The sequence below is a fragment of the Nyctibius grandis genome, chromosome 4 (genome assembly GCF_013368605.1).
Source record: "Nyctibius grandis isolate bNycGra1 chromosome 4, bNycGra1.pri, whole genome shotgun sequence".
Classification (NCBI taxonomy): Eukaryota; Metazoa; Chordata; class Aves; order Nyctibiiformes; family Nyctibiidae; genus Nyctibius; species Nyctibius grandis.
This window is the reverse complement of record NC_090661.1, coordinates 4,570,177-4,593,003: the sequence shown is the minus strand read 5'-3', so window position 1 is coordinate 4,593,003 and position 22,827 is coordinate 4,570,177. Positions and strand designations below refer to the sequence as shown.

Here is a 22,827-nt window from a genome sequence, read left to right as displayed (position 1 = left end):
GAGCAATGAATTCACACCTATTCCTAAGTGAACATAATAGCCAAGGTGTCAATATGGGTGGTCAAGCCCACATTTAGACCACTAAAATGAGTTAACCAGACTAGGTGCTCAGTACCTGAGCATTCCTATTAAGCTACATATATGAGCTGAGCTCTTGAACATCTAGATATTAATCAGGACATTTAATGGTGATTCAATAGTTTTCACACAGGGAAGAATCCCCAACCCACCCACCCCACCTCCCCCCCCAACCCAAAGAAATTATTTGGATGCAAATTAGCAAACAACATATTTCCATAATTTCCACTTATTTCGCATAAAAGAAGTGCAAGATGAAATATAAATCCACAAGTCTGTTTTCAGTTGAAAATATAGAAGCACTGTAGGAACTGCCACTTCCTATTCAATGTCCACTTTACTGCATGAAGCCAACTGCTGCGTTGCAGAATTTCAGCTTTTGGAATAAAAGTTTCCACTTTTCTGCCAAATTGGCATTACCACTGGTAACCTTCTTTAGTGTCTCCATTTAGCCTGCACCCAGGGCTAAACAATAACCAGTTGTTCTATCACTCAATCTCCCCTCTCCAGCTGAGAAAGGGAATTAGGAAAAGGAGGGAGACTCGTGGGTTGAAATTTAAACAGATTTAATAAAATAAGAAAACCAATATGAATATTAATATTAATATAAAAGGCACAAAATTATACTTAGCTCATACAGTGGTGGCAAGTCCCTCCAGGGATAGTAACCCTTGAGAAGAGAGGAGAAGGAGAAAGATGGAGAGGAAAGCAGAGCAAAAAAAAACACCTCCCCTCCCCAGCAGCTTTCCCATTTATAGTGAACCTGACATTAATGTTACAGAACACACCTGTGGGTCAGCCTGGGGCAGCTGCCCTGGCTTTCACTGATCACAGCCTTGATCACCAAACCACAGCTGGCCACAAACTGAAACAACACGTAACAGAAAAGTAACTCTATAAATTTTATCCCTGCAAAACCAGGACATTTAGTTACAGGCAAAAGAGTAAGTATTTCACCCCATCATACAATACACAATTACCTAAACTTTGTTGAGCAGATTCCAATGGAAAGAATTTCCTTCTCATCTTAGTCCTTTAAAAAAGGGTTCCAACTTTATTCTAACAGCAGCTCAGAGATCACTAGCAAAACACTGTCACCTTTGCTTCTTGAAACAATTTTTGAAACCACTTTCAACACAAATATATGTGTACAATATAGCACATTCAAGGGGAATTCAAGAAATCCCGAAGAATATGGACCAAACCCAGATTACTTGTCCTTTATGGAGAGCCTGTTGCAGACACAGTACCAGCCTGGAAGTCTGAGCAACATGTTTTAACGAGAATTAAATAAAAAAATGTTAAGTTCCCCCTATTGCAGTTTGAAGTGTTTAAACATCACAACACACACATCAATCCTTGATTGCTCATGTCTGTTTCTGTAAGCAGCCAAACCAAACCCGCTGTTGCAGCAACTGCTGCTATTTGTTCACAGTATTTCTCCTAAAGCTGCTAAAATACATGCTTCCATCCACCCATGCTGCAACAGGCTAGTACAGAAAAAACTGTAGCCACAGCTGAGCCATCACTGGACAGACAGAAGACTTTCCAATTACATAGAAAACAAGGAAACGGGCAACTGCATTATATAACACACTTGGTTCATTTATTTGGATAAATGTAACTGAAATGTGATACAACTTTTTAATTATAGAAGTGTAATAAAAATAAGTCTTTGTTGCTTCAATTCTGCAGTTGGAATTCCAAACTTATTCCAACTGGGATTTTCCAGCTACTAGTGAGGTGCACTGACACATGATTTAGCTGCTTCTTTCCTAAAAAAAATTACACAAGGATTTTGCCAGTTGGAGAATAAAACAATATTGAGAGATCATGTTCATTGCTCCTCACAGCAAGTCTTCAATCTGATTTTTCTCACCTAGAAGTCTCACATAACTCAAAACCATCTTCCTTTCCATCCCCACATCATGTGAAACACAGCAGAATCCGATTTTGTCGTCAGTCTCCATATCCCAGTGCAAAAGCATCCAAACAGTACTCGCTCAATTCCAGGTAAACTTTTCATATTCTTGTGTGTGCACATACATACAAAAATCCAAGAGTTTACCATTTTTGGATATTTAGAAACAGTTATCAACAGTTAAATGTAACATTTAAATTTGTCATTTCCCAAAGTTACATGCACAGGATTTTCACTGAAGGCTGTAGGTCTGCTGTGAGTCCTTCACTGAGAGGGTTATAAAGAGGGACCGTGGATCCTTTCTGTTTTTGCGGACTGTTATCTTTCCTCTCAGGGCCTCTCCTGCAAAAGTAAAAAGGAAATTACTATGCTTATGTTACTGAACCATGCACAGTAAAAGCAAAGACACATTACACACCCTTATGTTGCATGAGAAGCTGTTCCCAGTTGATCAGAATTAAAGAAATCTGCAAAGGTTTCCTTTACATTTTCAAAACTTTAAGCAATGGTCTTGACAACAAATGTTAAGTCAAACTGACTGCAGTTCAAACAAGTGAGTTGCTGAGTTATGTCTCATGCTTTACTTCTCAGATGACCCACCCAAAGATCTGATATGCCAATTATTTTACTTGTGATTGAGGAAAACCACTGTATTCCTTGGATACACTAACCTCTCTCCATATGTGGTTGAGCTGGATCTACACATCAATACCCAGCATCTCCAGGCACATACGAGTCTCAGCTGAACAGGTACTAAGTGCCATCATACTATTCCCCCTCTCCCCGCCCCAGTTTACAATATCAATATTCTCATGAAATAATATACATCATCTTTACATTCTTGAACATAGATTTCTGTCCATGAAGTAAGCAACAAAATTAGCAGTAACACAAAAGTATAAAAAAAGCGAAATCGCTAGTCCATAAAATTCAATACTGCGTTATTCCTTTGCTGAGCTCCCTAATTTAAATGCATCACTACTATCAACTTTGAGTAAAATCAAGTAACCACAGAACTTCCTACTGCTTATGCCATGTGATGTCTATTTGCACTGCACTTCATTTAACCTCTAATTAGGTAATGTATTACTTTACAAACTGTCAGGCTTTCTTGACCACACTACTTGGCACGTATGTGCTTCTGCTAAAACCAGAAAGAACGCTCTGACACAGAAAAGCTGAGACATCTCCCCAAGGTAGAGAGGCACAACTCTGGCTTTCAGTGTTACTAAATTTAAAGTAAAAGCTTTCCTCCTACAGAAATTCCAGGCCTTGATTGTGGGTCCCTTCCAACTCAGGACGTTCTATGATTCTATGATGTTTCTATTTAACATTTTGTCCTAGTCTGTGCTGATTAAGCCTGGTTCCACCCCAACAGCAGCTACAGTTCCACACCACATCATGTTTTTCCACATTTATTCCTTATAGAATTCAAAGGTCTGTTCTAGCTTGTAAAAGCACTTTCAGATTCTGAAATAAATGAAGAGAAAAATTAAACCTGCTGCGCATACTGTATATATATATACATATGTATATATAAACCTTAAGAACTTGTGTATACTAAGAAAATAAGTTTTACTTTTCACACACATGATAGCAGATTATTTGTGGATCTGTATGCCCAATTTCATGATCTAACAGTCCATTTTACTGTCATGAAAACATACTCAATGGATAAGATGTGAAAGGCCTTTATAGCTATGCAGCATTCTGAAACTTTATACAGGACTAAACTAAAGGACAATGAGATCATTTCTCTATATGCACAAACGTTCTTTTTTTTCCCTGCATCTAACATCCTTATAATAAGAAGATACCAGAAGACTAGATTTAGAGATATTAAGAGCTTCAGGAACCGACTCATACTATATATATTCCAGACAAGACTTACAAGTTTGTATCCATCATGTAAAAGTCACACAAACTGAAAACCATAGCTAATTCCGGTTAGTCATAGGGTCTACTATTTGCTTCCTTGAAAGCTTTATTTAAAAAGCAATTTTGAGAGACCAAGCTTTCAACAAGGTTCTTGATTTCCAGATACTTATGGAGCTACTTTAATTAACAATATTCATATTATCCAGTATTAAGCACAGATTTTCTGAGAAGACAGTACAGAAGGACATTAAAGAGAACTTAAGTTTTCTTATTAGCTTTCATCTGCTTCCCCCAGCCCTCATCCCACATCCCAACAACATGCTAGCAAACTCCACATTCCCTGGGCAGTGCCATAAGATTCTTCCAGACTTCTGTGCCTGACTGGCAAGGAGGGAGGTACCAAAAAGAAAACCTTCAGATCTCTGCAGAGCACAGGTATGGGGTAGAGTGTCATAAATTCCCCTAAATCATATACAATTGACATGTGGGCTACATCATTGCCATTAAATATTGGAGAGAGGTTAATAGATTTACAAAATTTATTAAGTGTGGTTGTCAATCTAGTACTTGAAGAATTTAGCCTCAAGTCTTTAGTTTCATGGAAAGAGAAAAAAAATAATCAAGCGGTAAAGAAGTGGAAGCAACCTGCAATCTTATTTGCAAATGCAAATTTCTTTGTTGATATGGACATATGTGACTGAATATATAGTGTTACACATGTACAAAAAGATTACTTTTTAAACATGTCCATGCTTGAAATATTTATATGCACAGCAATTTTAAGTGTGTATATGTGAAGAATGGCTTCCAGATTTTGGCATCTAGATTAAAGACCTGAAGTCAGAAGGTATCAACATCCCTTTAGGTGACAATTACTAGATTTGTATAGTTTTTAAACTACATAACTACCTCTAGTACATTGTGCTTCAGAGATTGCTTCAGACTCAGATTAGCACAGAAGCTATTTCAGACTTGTCACATAGAAAAACAGCTATACCATAATTTTGAGAAGAGCTCAAGATACAACCCAGGAGCTGAACCCAAATACCTTCAGGTTAGTATTTTATATTTTATTTAAAGGCGTGGACTGCAGAGAGGCAGAAGGTATATTTAGTTTTTAAATCTAAAAAAGTGTGAAGTTTTTAAATAACACTATATTAATGTTAGAAAAAATAAAACAAAACTTTAAGCCAACAGCATTAACATTTTCAAGGTAGGGTTCATTTCATCTGAAATGAAGTGTCCTGGAAAGAGATTAATTTTGAGGTCAGAGGACCTTCACCTTCTACAACACATTGGGGGACTACAAGAATCAGGGTGTCTTCTTTGGTGGCCTTCAGTCAGATACTCAAAAGGTCGCTTACAGCTCAAACTTATATGCAACTTACATGGCCTTGTTAAAGCTCTAGAAATACAAATTCTGTTCCGATAGCCTGGCTCTGGCTTGATGACCAACAGACACATTGCATGCTTTTTATCTTCAGAAAACTACACACTCAGTGAATATTCTAACATCTCAAGAAAAAAAATCCACAAATATAGGTGTTGCCTCATACTGCAAGGAAATATTACCTACACAGGCTTTTTAGGCTTGTTTTTAATGAGCTTACTGAGTGGATCTCTCTTAATTTCCCTCTGCTTTTATGAAGACTGCTGCTCATAGTTACCAGAAACAACTAATCTCAATTTATTTTCAATCCTTAATAAGACCTGCAATTTAAGAATTTAAGTTATATTTGTAAATACTTAGGAAGCCCATCGCTGAGCCACTTCATACCATCATTTTAAAACCACAAGAACTACATCTAAGCAGATGATTCTACTAAACACATTATAGGAGGGCATGATCTTGATCTTGATCTTGATCTAGAGCAGTTCTCTGCTACTCTTCCATTAGGCCTCCCTTGCCCCATTCATCTTCATCCCTCACACTAGCCACATCCACTGTTACTACTTTTCTGTCTCACTGGATCCAAAGTATTTCCTAGCTGTTCATTACTTACTGTGATTTTAAAAGCCATTGTTTATGTTCTGTTAAAAAGCTGAAATATTCAATATTCTTATTGCAAAAATGAAAACAAATTGCAATTTGAAAACTAAGCCGGTTTCAAATCCAGCAAGATTTTTAGAATTCTCCATTTAGCACATTTCTCAGCTGCATCCACAAACAGTAAACTTGTTACCGGAAAACAGTAACCAAGAAAACTCTCTAAACCAAATGATAGTTTAGAAAGCTGACACTGGTTTATTGCAGCGCTGGGTGCATGGGGGATCTCTCCTCCTAGCATGCACACCTAGGAACAAAAGCATACTCATTATATACATTACAGAAAAATGAATATTCATATAATATCAAGAAAAGTCCACCTATTCCAAGAAACTTATGCATATGCTAATACATTATGTAATTGTCTTTGCACATGCGTACTAAATTGGGGAAAGGATCTTGGGTGGTCCCTGAGGGTCTCTAGTGGTTGCAATCCCCCCATAATTGTGCTTCTGCGCAAGTGTGGTTGAGGCCTTCTTGTTGACAAGTGCAGGTGGCCTCAAGGAGAAGATGTTGTTCTGGTTCTCACTGGACTTCTCTCTCCTCCAGCGCCAGAGTTTGTGAATCAAGTTAATTTAGACATCACAAAGTTGTTTTTCACAGTCCTGTTTGTCTTTGGCCCTTCTTTATAATTAGCAAGGAATTTAACAGAGACCATGGATTTTCTAAGACTAAGTGCAAGCAAGAATCATTGACGACTATAACACTGTTATCAGTCCCATAAGCAGACTCTATCTACAAAACATGCAGTTTGCTTCAGAACATACTGTTATTCTCTGTTTTCTAGCTGAAAGGAAAATTACTGACAGGAAAGTTGATTCTGTGTAAAGGTAACACAGAGTAGGCCTTTTAGAGCCTACTCTGAGGCCTACTCTTGCTAAACCGTTGCTAAACCGTCTGGTATCAAACTGACATGAGATCCACATTAAAAATAATAAATGTAGGACATTTTGTCAAAGGCTGCAGGACAAACATCAAAGAAAGCTTTTCAACAAGTATGACCATGGTATCAACACTGTACAAAAGATTTAAAAAGTATTCTTTGATAATTTTGTATTTTTTTGATAATTTAACAGTTAGTTGGAGATTACACTTCAATTCCTGTGCAGCTTTATTACTAGGACACACATGACTGACATAATACAACCTGATCTGCAAAGAATTGCGAAAATGGTTTCACAGATTACTTAAACAGCGACAGATTTGCCAGGTAGAAGGACAAGGTAAAGACAAAAGGGCATTATAGCTTCTCTCCAGCTAGGAGGTTTAACCTAGTTTGAACACACAGATTTTCCGAACTGCTGCAAAATCAATTATTTGATGTATTTTAACTTCCAATAATACTAAATGTTTTAAAAGTTATTAAGACTAAAGAGCCTCTGAGACTAAAATTCCATTATTTAAATTAATCCATACTGCAATCTTACCATTTAGAACATTAATACAAAGCAATACAATAAAAGCAGTAAAAATCTAAATATAATTTCATAAATTATAGCTGACTTCATAGAACAGAACCCTCAGATTCTGTTTGTAAAGGCAGTTAATGAAATGAAGCATTCAATTTTTCTCAGCTATTTATTCTGCAGTAACCACATTAAATCTGCCTTTCTAAACAGCCTTTTCTGAGGGCCGAAGCAAACAACAGCAGCGCAACCAAGTAACAGAAAGGCAGTTCTGAACAATTAATCAATGTCATGTAGATAGAAAATGACTGATGTTTTTCCACCATTCGGCTGTTGTATGAGCTGCCTGGAGGAAGCTGTCTCTGGGACTCAGCTGCATCACCTTGCTCTTATCACGCTCAGCTGAATGCAAGTGAACCACACAGTGCCATTGCAGTTTGATTAGGACAAAACTGAATCCATTACAATCCTCTTCCTGCATTTTTATTATCCCTTGGGGAGTCCTGAAATCTGTCCCCAAAAAGAGAAAAACAAAAGCACTCAGCAGAACTGCTGCACAAGCTTGCTAGCCCAGGAAAAAATGCATCCCTGTGTCCATACTGACCCACTGCCAAATAATACACATCGGATTACATGCTCTACAGCACACCCTACACATGTGCTCTGAACACTCAAGACAATTAATTTTGGTTCTGACTTTTACCTCCGTGAAACTGTAAGCAATCGTATCTTTCACTTATGTTTCTGCAACATAATCATACTAGGGCAAGCCTGCAGTCTGTGAGCTACAACAGCCCTATCACTAAGGATGTTCACACCCAACAACCCATATTTTCCAGACTATAACTTGACTCACCTGAAAGGATTTGACCAAACCCAAAGAGTGCATGCAGTCTCCTACATACATATCCATAATATCTACTTAAAGCTCAACATGATCCATGGCAATGAACCTGCAATGTGAAGAACCAGCCTGCCTTTCAATACACCTTGGTGTCCCCTCCCTCTTTGATTATGAAAAAGATTGAAAGAGTTACTGAAGGTAGCCAGCAATCACCATCTTTCAGGTTTCCTTCTTTTCTTCCTGTGGAAGAGCTTTATGAAGCTAACAGCGAGCCAAGTAACAACATGGTACTCAAAGCATTCTTTATTTTGACCTCCACTAAAATTTAAGGACCTTACAAAAGATCTCACTGGAACTGTTTCAAAGAGAGCTGCTAGAAAACTGCAGTGGATTTGGGCTAAAGATGAACTGCTGGTGAGAAATACCTTTACAAATCCCCTACGCTGCAATAAGCACAGGCTTTAAAGTGGTGGTCATATGTGCGTTCACAGTTATAGAACAGTAAGCTTTGACACTGCTCTCCACGATAAGCTTGTCCTTGCTTGAGGCTGACAATTTAAATATTATCTAGTTCTCCACTCCAGTTTAGACTAACTGAACCCACTATCTTATGCAACACTGAGGTCCAGCAAGCAACTCAAAAAAAAAAACCAAGTCCCAAAAGCATTACTGGGGAAGAGTTGGCTGGAAAGTAGTTTCCATATACTATGTATCTTCTGAAAACAAAGAAGAACAACAAGAGACAAATCAGCTGTGGTGAAACCAAGAGCATTTTCCTTAAACTCAACAACTTATCCTTAATCCTCCCATTCATCTTCTTAAACCGCAGGCACCTGCAGCTGAACACAGACTGCCACCTTCCCATTTGGCCACATCTCTCACTGAACCACCAACCCAATGAGAACCTACCAGCAGTTTCTGTACTGAGCAGTAATCACTGCCTTTCGGTATTATCCACCTGATCTGTGACACCCTTCTTCCACCAGCTGGTCACTTTTATAAACTAAGCAGCTTTTTACCAGCTCCTTTCTGTTCCATCACTGTTCAGCCTCTTTCCAAAACTGTGTTGAAGTTCTGTCTTATCCTTGCATGCAGGAATATACATAGGAATATACATTCCTTGTATATTCTCTGAAGAGTTTTTTGTACCAAATTGGCATGGTTCAACTCCCCAAGACAAACTATGAACTAGGCTGCTGCAAAGAAGTCTACGCAGCCAGCTGAGTAAGCCAAGACAGCCTTGTATGGCTGCCTAAGATAACGTGCACACACTTCAAGTGACCGAGATTCCCAAGATAGCTCAAGGACCAGAAATAGTTGCCACAGGGAACTGTGAAGGCCAGATACATGGTCCTCCAAAAAGTTAGCTGCAGTAGCCAAACTCACTCACCTAGAACTAGTCTTAAGTCACTACTTTTTGTAGTAGAGATCCTAAATGGTATAGCCTTGTCCCAATCTGTATCAACAGTTGTGACAACATTCTGAGAAAACTAGACTGTTGTTGCTGTATGAGCCATATCCCCTTGCAGTCTCCGAACTTGCAAAGGAGGCCACAGAGAACAGCACAAGGAATCCATCTGAGTTTTCAATGAAATATAACAGCCACAGGAAGAGATTCTCTCAATTTAGTGCCTGAAATATAAATGTTTCTGAAGGTCAGCAGGATTATTTTAAACCACAGGTTTTGAAAGATACAGCATAAGACATGCAAGATTTAGTGTGACCTCAAAAATCAAAGTTTTAACAATTACCAGATTTAAAAGCAAGCACCATTTTGGAGATATCACTCGTAAGTAAACGAGTGACAGTGTTCTACAGACACCATGTTGCAGCTGTAGACAGGCAAAACAGACAGTAAAATCTCCATTAGGAACCAAATTATCCAACTGGGATACACAATATTGAAGTATTTCAGCATAAGATCAAAACATTCAGACAGATTAATTGTGCCGGTGTTGTTTTTTCTACTTTTAACAAAACTCTCTAGGTAGACAAATTAACATTTTTCAGTTTGTAAATTTACAAACAGCTACCCAATTATGGAGACTGGGGAATTAAAGATAATCAAGGATTTTACAGAGGCTTAGTCATGTGAGTTCTACTTCAGTTTTGCTGTGCTAGTCTCTTTTAGCACCACAGAAAAACAAATCAAGGTTTTATTTCCACTGCAATGCAATATCAAGAACACCAAATGCTGACAATATGCTGTTTTATTGCTAATAGAATTTGCTTGCATACAGATCTGGGTTTTAGCTTAATGCACTGTTACTGAAAAGATTCTGTGGGCCCTTTAAAATAATTTTTGGAAGCATTTTATTTACTTAGTAAATGCTTGAGACAAGCAAATGAGATGATAGTCTGTATATAATTTTTTGTTTATGAAACTTAGCAGGAATATTTCAATGAAAGGAAGAGACTCATGTTTGGACCATTAATAAGAAAAAGATACTGCTTTGGCATCTCAATTTCAATTTTCAAAATAAAGACATTTTCAAGGTATTAAAAGGGCTGCTAAGTGAAGCCTTGTACTCTGTAGCGAGTCTACAATACTCTTTTGTCTGAGAAAACCCAGTTTTTCTGGCAATAAAATATCTGGCTTCTTTCTCCAGTTTCTTTAATTTTACTGCATGCTAAGCAGTTAAAGCATATCAAACATGCTGACGCTATTTTATTTTACTTCATTGTACATCAGCTTCCAGTCTCTCGTCACAGTCTGTGAGGAGGAAAACTAGCTTTTCAGAATGCATGAATAGTAAGAGACTATCCTCCACTCATACATTAATTCTAAACCAAATCAACGGGACGGGAATTATCCATTAAAACTATATACAAAGCTATCTACCATAGTTACGTATCAAGCTGAAATTCAGTGGCAAATCAGAAGTATTAATTAGGTGTAACTTTTATTGCCTCACTCTCCAGATCCTTGGACCGAGATGAAACCTCTCCCATTTAATCTGAGGATTTGCAAACATCACACACTTAGCACAGGCTGCGGCAGGAATGGCAAAGGAGGGAGGATTAGTTGTAAGCCCCATCCTTTGGCTTGTAAAGGCTTGATTCTGTTATCGTTACAGATGAAAACATTCAGTTTTTTTTATGGCTGAGAAAAATATATCTATTTTTGCAACAAATAACCTGGCATCAAACTGCTGAGAAAATTAGCTAGTTCACACTGCAGAACAAACCAGTTTTGCCAGGGCATAAAGCAGCCTTTTCCTGTTAAATACCCAACAGGTTCAGATACCTGTAAGCTCAACCCTTTTACAGAGCAAATTCAAATAAATCAGTGCTTTATAACCACTTCAGGCATGTCCCCAAAAGCTGTAAAGCATCTGATAGAGACTTAAATCAGCCTTACTATTTTACTCAGACTTAGAAATCTGAGGAAACCATTTTTCTTTACTAGGAGGAAAAAAAACCCAACAAAAAACACCCCCGCCCTGTCTGAGAGATGCTTCCAAAACCAGAAAATGCACTTTATACCACCCAATTCCTCTTTCACAACCTATTAAAATTCTGAAAGCAAATGCCACCATGGGTACACTGGTCAGATTACTGCAAGACTCAAATCATATTGTTTCTATTTATTTCCCAATATTTACTACGAAAACAGCTTGTCCTGACTCAAACAATACACTTAGTCACAAGTGGGTCGTCTTTGTTGTGTCTCCTAGTGCCCTATATACATTTCTTACTCTAAGAATTTATACAGAGGATTGATGAATATTTGTAAACACAGGGATGGACATAAAGGCTGAAGCCTGCAAATGTGTTTGATCTAATACAGTTACTTTTTTCTTCAGTTAACTTCCATTGAGAAAAGTCCATTTGAAGACAAAAAAACTTCCCCAAGATTTTTGGGGTGAAGTTCAGTTCAACATGCCAGGCAGAAACAATGTATGGTAAATGGTAACAAGCAGTGCTAATTCATTAACAAGTGACAGATGAGAAACAGTTAGAAGTGCAACTTCACATACACTGCAAAAGAACTTTGAGCAGTTTGTTTAGCTGGTAAAAAGGAAAGTGAAAGACTGAAGAAGTCAAAGAATATGGTTAACCAGAAATTACCAAGATGAATAGTTAGGTCACTATTTTTACAGAGGAAAAAAAAATATGAAAAAATGGAAGATAGTGAAATCTGTACTTACAGTAACATGTCTTGAGGAAAAAAGATTTTTGGAACAATGAAGGAGAAGGCTTAAAGTCAGAGAGAATGGTTTTTCAAAAAAAATCACCTAAATTAAGCAACATCACTACATAAGTATCAGGAAACACCTTCTGCCCTGATGGGCTTATGTCATCCATGAACAACAAATATCTCACAGAAATTAAAACTGGGATTACAAAGGAAAAACAAATTACACCAAAAGTTTCTCTCACAACCTTCTCTAACACTAGAAATAACAGATGGAGGATCCTAGATTAAAGTGGTAATTTTATATAAGATATAAAAACAGACAGAATGGGTAAAAGGATGGGAAAGGGGAACTTAAATAATTACAAAGAGAAGGAGACTGAAAGAAAAGAGAAGTATAGCTGTAACAAGACTTGTTATGGGAATAATTTTAAGAAATATGAGCTAATAAAGAGAAAGGAAGAAGTTACAGCAAAAGTGATCTTGAAGGTCAACTAGGTTGTGTTCACTGCTTCAAAGCACACTGTTTCTGCTTTTGTCTTCAGAAAGTCACTGCACCTAGACTAGAATTCTAGAGCCAGACACACCTCCCAGTAATTTCACACATTTGGTAAATGTCAAATGATCTATGTAATATTAAATAATGTGCATATTCTAACAAATGTCATTGCACTTAAAAAATTTCACTTTACACTCTATGACATTGAAATTTAATGAGTTGCAGCAAGGAGACCTTAGCCAGCCTTGTCTAGAAAGAGAAGCTCAACAGAACAGGAGCCAAGTACAAATGCACCAATGCATATGTGCAGCCCAAGAAGTGACAGGACCTAAGAATATGTAAATAAAAATTATTTAAGAATATAAAGTCAAAGCATGAAAGAGAGAAATGATTTGTCAGGTAACAGACCACAGTGCCTTTAGGAAAGAAGCTCCTGTTAAAACGTTGTCATGGCTGATAGCTAGAAGAGGCAACTGCAAAAGTGGTTTAACTGAGCGCAGATGCTACTTTCACCATTGCCCATTCATAATTAGGTCTGTTAAGAGAGACAATATTCGATCTACCTCAATACTTCTCTATAGCACCTCTAAGTCTCTTGACCTCAGTTTCTCGTGCATCATCCACGCAAGTTTTTGAATGCTTTTGCCCCATATGTCTGGTCTATTTTTAAACTGTCCAGGTTGGGGCCATGTATTACCATGAGTTTATTAACTGACCAGCAGAAATGAGACCTGTTCCGAGGCTCCTCCCTTGGTTCTGCTAGTCTGTAACGAAAAATGGCCCTCAAAGATGACTAATTCACCATTGGGTAAGAGTTCAACAGTGGTGAGTGAATAGTGGTTAAGTAGAAAAAAAATAATAATAAACCAGCATAAAAACATAACTACTCTGTTTCCTTTGATTATAAAAAGACTAGGAGAGTCTGAAAGAAAGTTCAGTTCTACAGAAATAAGAGGGCAAGACTTTTAAACCTTGCCCTGTTGTATGTCCACCCTCTTGCATGACTATTCTGTGACGGTCATGGATAAATTTCCGTGTCTATAAAGCAAGGAATATTTGACTACTTGCATAGAATAGAATTAATTAAATAAACTAATTAAAACCACTAGCAAGCATCACTTTAGTCTTCAAAACCTTACTTCAATTTATCTACTGAATTTTGGGTTATCCCTGATCACAACAAAAGCCTTTTTACTTGCATCAAATTCAAGGTGAAACATATTACGGTACTTATCCATTTTATAAACATTTACAGTGTATCAAAATAACTTCTTCCATACCTCAGTGAGTCAAGTTCAAGGCTGTGAGCTCTTTGAAACTGTTCTCAATTTACCCACAGTGCCAGGCACAACACCCATGCATATATTCATGATTCATTTAACAAATACAGCATAGTTCAGGAGTGCTACAAAAAGTCCTGTGCAATGACTTGACAAATATGATACTTAACAACATTAGTAATGTGAAAATTAAAAGAATGTTAATAGCAGTGCTCTGGTCTTACATTTTTCTGCCTCAGAAATGTTGTGCTGCACAAGTTCTCATCAAAATTACAGTATGGAGCTAAGAAAATATAGGGCATATGCCCACTTACATATAAATATGCAGACATTTATATGTATTTTTACATGAATTTTGTAGAATATAGCTAGATATTTCCCAGTGCTTTGCTTAGACAAAAAAAAAAATTCTTTAAAAGCAGCAGAAACATTTACTTACTCGTTCTTTTTAACACTTACATTATTCTTAAAGTATTTAAGATTTAAATTTAATGATAACAGCAGTGTAACACAACCACTGTTGCACCACAACTGAATTTAAGTGTACCTGCTTCTACGTGAATTGGTTTCTCCAGGAGAAAAACTGTCTGTTTCCAGTGTGTTTTGGTACACTGGGGACCAGTTGAAAATGAGACCTGCAATGGAGGAGTTCAAGAGTTTGATTAAGAACAACATTTTTGATATCACACCACATCAATCAATTACCAAACACACATGCACATGAAGTGTTTGCGCTACAGCAAAAGAGACTCACTGCCGAACACCTTGAGGCAGAATAAAATACAAAAACATTCTCATCTCTCAAAGACATTTTAAAAATGCATAACCCCAAATACTCACCTTGTTGTGACAGTTCTTCTCAAAAAATATATCAAAATAACCAGCAACTGCCTATAAAAAGAGAAGAAGATGTAAATATGATAAAGGAATAATAGTGAAACTCAAGAAAAAGTATATCATCAATATATACATTTATTGGGATTTCTACTCCTTTTCAAGCCTTTAGTAGCAGGAACAAGCTTAGATTTATGCTTTCAAGCATGCTAGAAATCCTAAGACAAAAAATAAGCTGTCATCACTTGAAATATTCTACTCAAGAATATTCAGCCTATTGTAACTGCATTTTACTACATATCAAATTTTAGTCCGACTTTCCAAAATAACCCACACACCCTAACTGCAACTAGAATTACATATGAGAAAACAGCCTTTCAGATGTGCAAACACACAAGCATAAAATTCAGTTCTTGTCCCCTATGGCTCCCACGACCCTCACTAAATACACACACAGTACAAGGGATTCTGCATGGAGTGATCACTCTTCGTGTAGCTTAACATCATTTTCCATAAAAGCTCACTATGAAACACAGGCAGACCATAACCAGGCAGGGAATATTTTTCTTCCTCTACTACATACACAGATAAGGAAAAAGATTCACACATGCCTCATGCTGGCCTTTTCAGCAGTTAATAGTTTCTAAGAGTGAGTCTCCATAGGATTCCTTGGAACACTACTCTGTCCCTCCTGCCATCCTACTCCTAACCTCGAAGAGCCTCTCTCGTCAGCGCATAATTCATTAGTGGGACTTTTCTTCCAGCTTGAAGAGGAAAAGAAATACAAAATGTCTGCACACAAAACAGTCCACCGACACTACTAGTTATAAAATCTTCTAATCCTGTCCTGCTTTTTTGACAAAAAGCCCTATGAGAGTCCCAGAAACTCAAAGAATTCAAATAAAGAACTGGAAGATGCTAATAAGAGACACTAACTCCACAGTTTCACCTCTGAAATCCTGTCCATGCTCACCTTTATTTGCTTTCTACTGTCTCCTACAAAAATGCTAAAGCAAACCAGACCGTGGGCCCAAGGCAGTTATGTTTTCTATTCTATGTCAGCCTAAAGAAATGACCTGGAATAGAGCTTTTGAGTAACTTCAACTGCAGCACCTGGGGACTCTCCAACCCCATGACAGCAGGAAGGGATTCTCCCCACATCAGCTATAGTATATTCAAGCAAGATACGTACCAATTCAGTGATGGCAAGCCCATCGCATGAAAACTCACTGCAAACAACTGATTATAACCTTCCTCTCATGGCACCAGTGTTTTTCTCCTACTCTAAGTCTAGGAGACTGGTTATTCTGAATAGTTACAAAGGCCAAGTTCTGTAGCATGTCCTTCATATTGACTCAGAAATAGACTGTGAAAGAAAAAAAAAGTCAAACGTGCTTACAAAATTAAGGTAACAAACTGAATGGCATAGCGCTTTATCATGAAATATGTCATCTGAATGATAGCTAAACCATTCTGGTATTTTTCCTCTCTAGTCTAAATCCAGAACAGATCTCACCAACACGGTGGAGAATACAATGTGTTAAAGCACACAGGCCAGCGTTAAAGCACCCATGTTAGCTTTTGAACGAAGGGCGCTCCAGAGAAGCCTGGCAAGTTCCAAATTCCAGTGTGGGCACATATTCCTAAAAAAAATGAACCAAGGAGACACTGAGGGACCTTTGTGACAAATGAGCACCAGATGTTGGAAACGGTGACTCTTCCATCCCTTAAGTAAAGTCCTATCGCTCAATGCTGAGAATCTCATTCCCAAGTGAATTACAGCCTTGTCTTTTATATGCCTTTTTGAGTAAAGATTGAAAAGGTTTTGACAAAGTTTTATTGACCCAGCAGACTACTTTTATTGATGCACAAACTTTTCTGGACATTAGTCAGAGATCTACTAAGCCATAAAAATATTTTTCAATCATCAGGTCAATACTGTTGATATGCTTACAAATAAGACCTAGGATATGATTAGTGGAGAAAGGAAAACAAGGTTGCAACAACAAAAATACATTAAGAATTGAGGGGAAAAAAATTGACTTCCAGAGAAACTGAGACAGACAAGCTACATTTTGGACCAGAAAGCTAAAAGCTCCAAGCAGATATACCACAGCTAAGGTGGATGCAATTATCTATACACTTGGTAGGAAGAAGTAGCAGAAACACCCTACATGCTACCCTGAGAAAATGTCCCCAGATTAGCATTTTTTCAGGATCAAGTTCAGGCTGAAGAGAAACTGCAGTTACAAGTGAAGAAACTGTCCCCTGCTGTTTGCTGTCTCCTGTGCTCAAGGAAACAGGATTTGTGCCCCTTCGGTAAACGACTAGGATAAATAACCACCTTATTCCTTACAGTATCAATGGTTTCCCTGAACGGAAACAATCTGAAACACCGAGTTTGACTATCTAAATGAAGAAGTAGTAACAATAATTATTACACATCACAAACACCACCTTATGTAGAGCTCCAAGGATCAGAGTTCAAAGGATTACATAGAACAAGAGTTCTACATTGGTCCATTAAATTCTTTTTGTTACATTCTAAAATGGATATATGTCCTTCAATATTGACTGAAATGACTGTTGAGTCAAAAGAAAAAAATTAATAAAAGTATTCTAACAAAATAAATTCCTCAAGTCCCTAAGGATAAGCTCCTGTGAACAGCTTCAGGCATTCCCCAAAATTCCTTACAATTCAGTCAGTTAAAACTGGGGGGGGGGCACCCCAAAACCAAAACACACACTCTCTGGTGAGCTATGTCAACAGGCAACCTCAGTCCTGCATAGCTAAATCGAAATTATATGCTTCAAGTTAAATATATACAGGAAAGAGCTTGAATGATGTTCTGAAAACTAACTGTAAGAGCACGTATTAAGAGTTAGAAATCTAATGAGTATCTTTTATTAATACATTTTCAAACCGTTTTTGAGCCAACTGAAAAACCAACCACACATACACTTGGTTTGATGATTTTTCTTTGTGAAATTGGTTACAACTAAGTGATTTGTTTTTAATAAACATTTTTATGTAACCTGCCATTATTTACCAACACTGCATTTAATCTCCAGACAGAAATCTCTTCCCTCGTATTTTAAATCTGGGAAAACAAAAAGTCTAATACCAAACCCAGCAGTTACTGACCTGCTGCAAAATTTGTTTAATATTCACTATGGCAGCTATTCTACAAGCCAATTACAGTTGAGGAAATACAGAAAGCAAAAATGCACATATTAAATATATCCCACTTCAATGCACACAGCCTGTGGCTTACCTTGTAAAACAAAAAACGAAAACAAAAGTTTAAACCTGCTATTCAACAGAAGAGCAGTTATTTGCATATACCTAAGTAACAAATGTAAGGTCAAGTCTACCCTAATGCCTCCCACTAACTCCAGCCTAAATTAACTACCTTCTTCCTTTTCTCTTCTTGATTTCACATGGAAGATTTCATGTGCTCCCCTGCCAATACCACAGCACTTTAAAAGGCATGTAATTTATCCAAATTATACATTATTTTCATGAAGTACATTCAGTTTTATTTCTGAACAGACATGTTATAGGAATTACTAAATTCACCAGCTCTTCTCAAGAAAAGGGTTGTACCATATGGTCCTCTATAGCATATGTATATTTATATGCTCATCCAAACACTATGCTATGCTAAAATTTTTAAATATACCGTTGCCTTTTTGAGATCTTTCTGCTTTTGAGCTGTTTTGTCATATTTGATCTGCCCCAGACCTAAGGGATCTCAAGCCAGCTACACAGATACCTACAGACTCATTAAAACGAGCATACCTTGCCTTCCTAAAACCCACCAGACAATTTTGTAGAACAAGTAAAGCAATCAGTAAGAACAGTAATAATGAGTTTCAAGACTGAGATGGTCCCAGGCTTATATTAAAGTTTAAACCCAGAAGTAGAAGCTACTGATGCTGTTGTCTCTGTTTCCTTTAACAATTCATACCATCCATTCCAATACATCTGTGTATGAAACTGATAGCTCAATTAAAAGTGTTATCAAAAGAAATAGGCTGGGCTGCTTCTATGCTAAAATACAGGGAGGGCATGCAGGATCTCAGCATAGCTCGAAGATGTTTTTTTAGAAAGCAAGCAAGCAAGGAAGGAATCCAAGAGAAAGGGAAGCCTCAAACTTGCAGTTAATGTAGAAAACCTTAGTCTAAAGAGTGGGTGAGCCTATGTCAAAGAGGAACCTTGTTCTTTACACCAAATTTAGTGATTTCTTCATAACAGAAAAGAAGTTGACAGCTTCTTACAGCCACCCAAGCTTTGCTTTAAGCAATCTAGGAATTTAAAGAATAGACCATTCTAACCTTACTATGATGGTTTGGTTTTATTCATCGAGGACAGAATAAGTACAAATGTTAACAATTAATTCCTATCACGACACTTTAAATCCAGAGTGTAGCTGTCTTCATTACAGTTCGATTTTATAAATCTTTTCAAGTTCAAAGAAGTCAGCTGTTTTAGGAGCAGCAAAACATTTATTTTCCCCAAAATCCATCAATGACATTGCATCTTTAATAGAGAAAGAAAGCATCAGACACAAGCATATTAAAATGGAATATAGGGCTGACCAGATTTTTGTTAAAGGTGGCATCTTTTCTAAAAGAAGTCAAACTAAAGAAAAGGAACAAGTAAATAATGCCCCCATAAATTCTAGATGATGTTTTACAACTACCGCCTTGGTTTGTTTCTTTTTTTTTTTAGCTTAATGATAACGTTATTTCTTCCATTGCAGTTTTCCTCATCTTTTTGCTCCACCTTTGACAGCTCATTTACAACTTCACCAACAACTAATCAGCAAGGACTTAAGCCTTCTCTGGAATAATCTTTCAAGTGCCAGTCTCTTGAACACCATGAAAGGGGAAAACAAAAATAATGGCTTCTAAACTGGTAATAAATAACTGCAACTCTAGCCTGACACATGCTCTAGCCTCAAAGGATGTGAAATATTAGGAAACACTGCAGGAATAGTATTCTTCCTGTTCTCAAATAAATTGCCAGTAGAAGAGCAGAGCTATGAGGATGAAAACTCCAATCCTACAACAAAGTCTCCATATTTACCCAGGGAACTAAGTAAGTTAAATAAAGAACTACGGAAATATTTAGGAATTAGATGTACATTACTGAGACCACAAAGCATCATCCTATAAAGGTCAACAAAGTTTACTCAACTAAGAATAAAATATTCCTGAAATTACAACAGCAGCCACTAACTTCTACCTGATTTTGTCCAACCCAGGTTTTGATGAAGAGTTCATGTAAAGTAGCTTAAGGTCTTCATCCATCACTGAGGGTTTTTTAAGGTGTTCATGCAAACATATGAAAAAATTTTAAGTGAAGTACGTCCTCCTGTTAAGATTTACTTGTCTTCAGCATATTTTTCTTCCCTCCCAGATAAATTATTTTGAGCCTATTTCTTCCCCATTTATTCACATAACATGCACCAAATATATTAAGATCACAAAAAGTTTTAACATATGTAATAGATGAATATTACATATTATTTATACTGTTCCACTTGGAGCCCTTAGCTGAAATGGGAAGAGGAGCCTAAATTTTAATTCAAATACATCTGAATACTAAGGCTTTTTCTAAAGAAAATGGTTGGCTGTACATGCAGGATTTTAACAGGATAAAACAAATGAGACTGCTCGACTCCTTATGTGAGCTCATAAAGGCAACCTTACCAATTCACTTAGGAACAAGGAAATTAAAAATTATCATCATCGCTATCACCTACAGTGAGTAATTTATCATTCTTGCTCTTCACTAGTATCATGTTCCAGCAGTGAGTGGCTACAACAAATACAATTAGACAGCTGGCCACAGAAGTGGGAGATAATGTGCTTTTGATGGAGTTTATCCAAGCATGGAGATGGAATGTTTGTCATCCACTCGGCAGAGTTGCTGCATTTTTATCACAGGGAAAAGAAACCCCTCGCTATTAAAACCCAATGCTTTTGTGTTTTTAAAAGACTAGGAATCTGGACATCACTGTAGAGGAGGCTATCAATAACTTAAAGAGGTCAGAAGGACAAATCCTGCTTTGTAACACGATAAGAGTAGTCTTTCCTTGAAACAGAAATTGGGCATTCAAGGTGTGTTTAACTGTGGTATCCAAAGTCAGATCTCCAACTTCCAGCTTAAAAAATTTAGTTTCTCACCTAAAGTTGGAATTAAAGACTTATATGCTAATCCTTATTGTCGGCTCCCAAGTCAAAGACTGGACATTAAGAAATGAAACTGTCTAACATTTAAAAAGATTTTAACAAGCAAAGATTTTTCCTTAGTCAAAATAATTTTCTCCAGTCAACTCAACTTCCTTTTTCCTCCTAAGGGTTTTAATACGTAAGTCACGTCCTCTGGGTCATTATCCTTCTTTCACCCCCTTCCTCCCTCCCACTTTTTATACACACCCCCTGCTCTTTGACAAGATCTCCTGGGAGCAATGAAGAGATACTGCCATTTTCCTCCCAGGGGATATTGTTATTCAGCTAGGAAAGATCAGCCTTGATGGACTCACAGGGGAAAAGCTCGCAAAAAAAAGAAAAAGTTTGTCAATTGATTTCTACACTGAGGGTAATCACCATTATATTTTATCTCAAAAGCTCACACAGTGATCAGCTTAGAATACAATTAATGGAATATTTTCCTAGCAGCATCTACTAACTGATATTAGCCAGATGTCTCATTAAAATCAGCAGTGACAAACCCTAGCTCTTCACTAGAAAATGCACTTTTGCAGGCTAATTAAATTTAGTTTTGGTCATTATCTTTGTAAGACTGAAATCAAGTCAACTTGCACTAAAGGTGCTTTGAAACAATTTCATATAATGATTCCATGCAACCGTTTCATGCTTTGAAAATCTTCAATCTTTGAAAGTTAAAAGGATAAATAAACTTCAAGCTAAAAGATACCACTTTGTGGTAAACCACAGGAGGAATAAAAGAAAAATCAACAGAAAGAATACGTGCTCTGAAAAAAGCCTTGACACCCACCCTTGCTTCTGAAAGACTAAGCACCACATACAAGGTCACATTTAAAACGTTTATTTTTGCTCAATCACAGAATCACAGAATGTTAGGGATTGGAAGGGACCTCGAAAGATCATCTAGTCCAATCCGCCTGCCGCAGCAGGATTACCTAGACCATATCACACAGGAACGCGTCCAGGCGGGTTTTGAATGTCTCCAGAGAAGGAGACTCCACAACCTCTCTGGGCAGCCTGTTCCAGTGTTCGGTCACCCTCACCGTAAAGAAGTTTTCCCTCATATTTATGTGGAACCTCCTGTGTTCCAGCTTGCACCCATTGCCCCTTGTCCTCTCAAGGGATGTCACTGAGAAGAGCCTGGCTCCATCCTCTTGACACTTGCCCTTTACATATTTATAAACATTAATGAGGTCACCCCTCAGTCTCCTCTTCTCTAAGCTAAAGAGACCCAGCTCCCTCAGTCTCTCCTCATAAGGGAGATGTTCCACTCCCCTAATCATCTTCGTGGCTCTGCGCTGGACTCTCTCTAGCAGTTCCCTGTCCTTCTTGAACTGAGGGGCCCAGAACTGGACACAATACTCCAGATGCGGCCTCACCAGGGCAGAGTAGAGGGGGAGGAGAACCTCTCTTGACCTGCTAACCACACCCCTTCTAATACACCCCAGGAAGCCATTGGCCTTCTTGGCCACAAGGGCACATTGCTGGCTCATGGTCATCCTGCTGTCCACTAGGACCCCGGGTCCCTTTCCCCTACGCTGCTCTCCAACAGGTCTGTCCCCAACTTGTACTCATACATAGGGTTGTTCAATCTTTCCATATTTCTCAGATTTATTACCATTTTTTTCTTGAAGACTTATTTAATTGCTTGAACACCTGGAA

General features: G+C 37.7%; 1 protein-coding gene across 2 annotated transcripts in view; it reads right to left on the bottom strand.

Annotated features, from left to right (window-relative positions):
• Positions 1–967: 967 nt before the first annotated feature.
• The window catches only part of PRMT3 (protein arginine methyltransferase 3), a 70,694-nt gene continuing 48,834 nt past the window's right edge, over positions 968–22,827 (bottom strand). For both annotated transcript variants that reach the window (XM_068398319.1, XM_068398318.1), the window contains exons 14-16: positions 14,932–14,982; positions 14,639–14,726; positions 968–2,341 (exon numbers count right to left, since the gene is read on the bottom strand). In XM_068398319.1, coding sequence (XP_068254420.1) covers positions 2,232–2,341; positions 14,639–14,726; positions 14,932–14,982 — 249 coding nt within the window. In that variant the 3' untranslated portion in view covers positions 968–2,231. The remainder of the gene's footprint in view (positions 2,342–14,638; positions 14,727–14,931; positions 14,983–22,827) is intronic.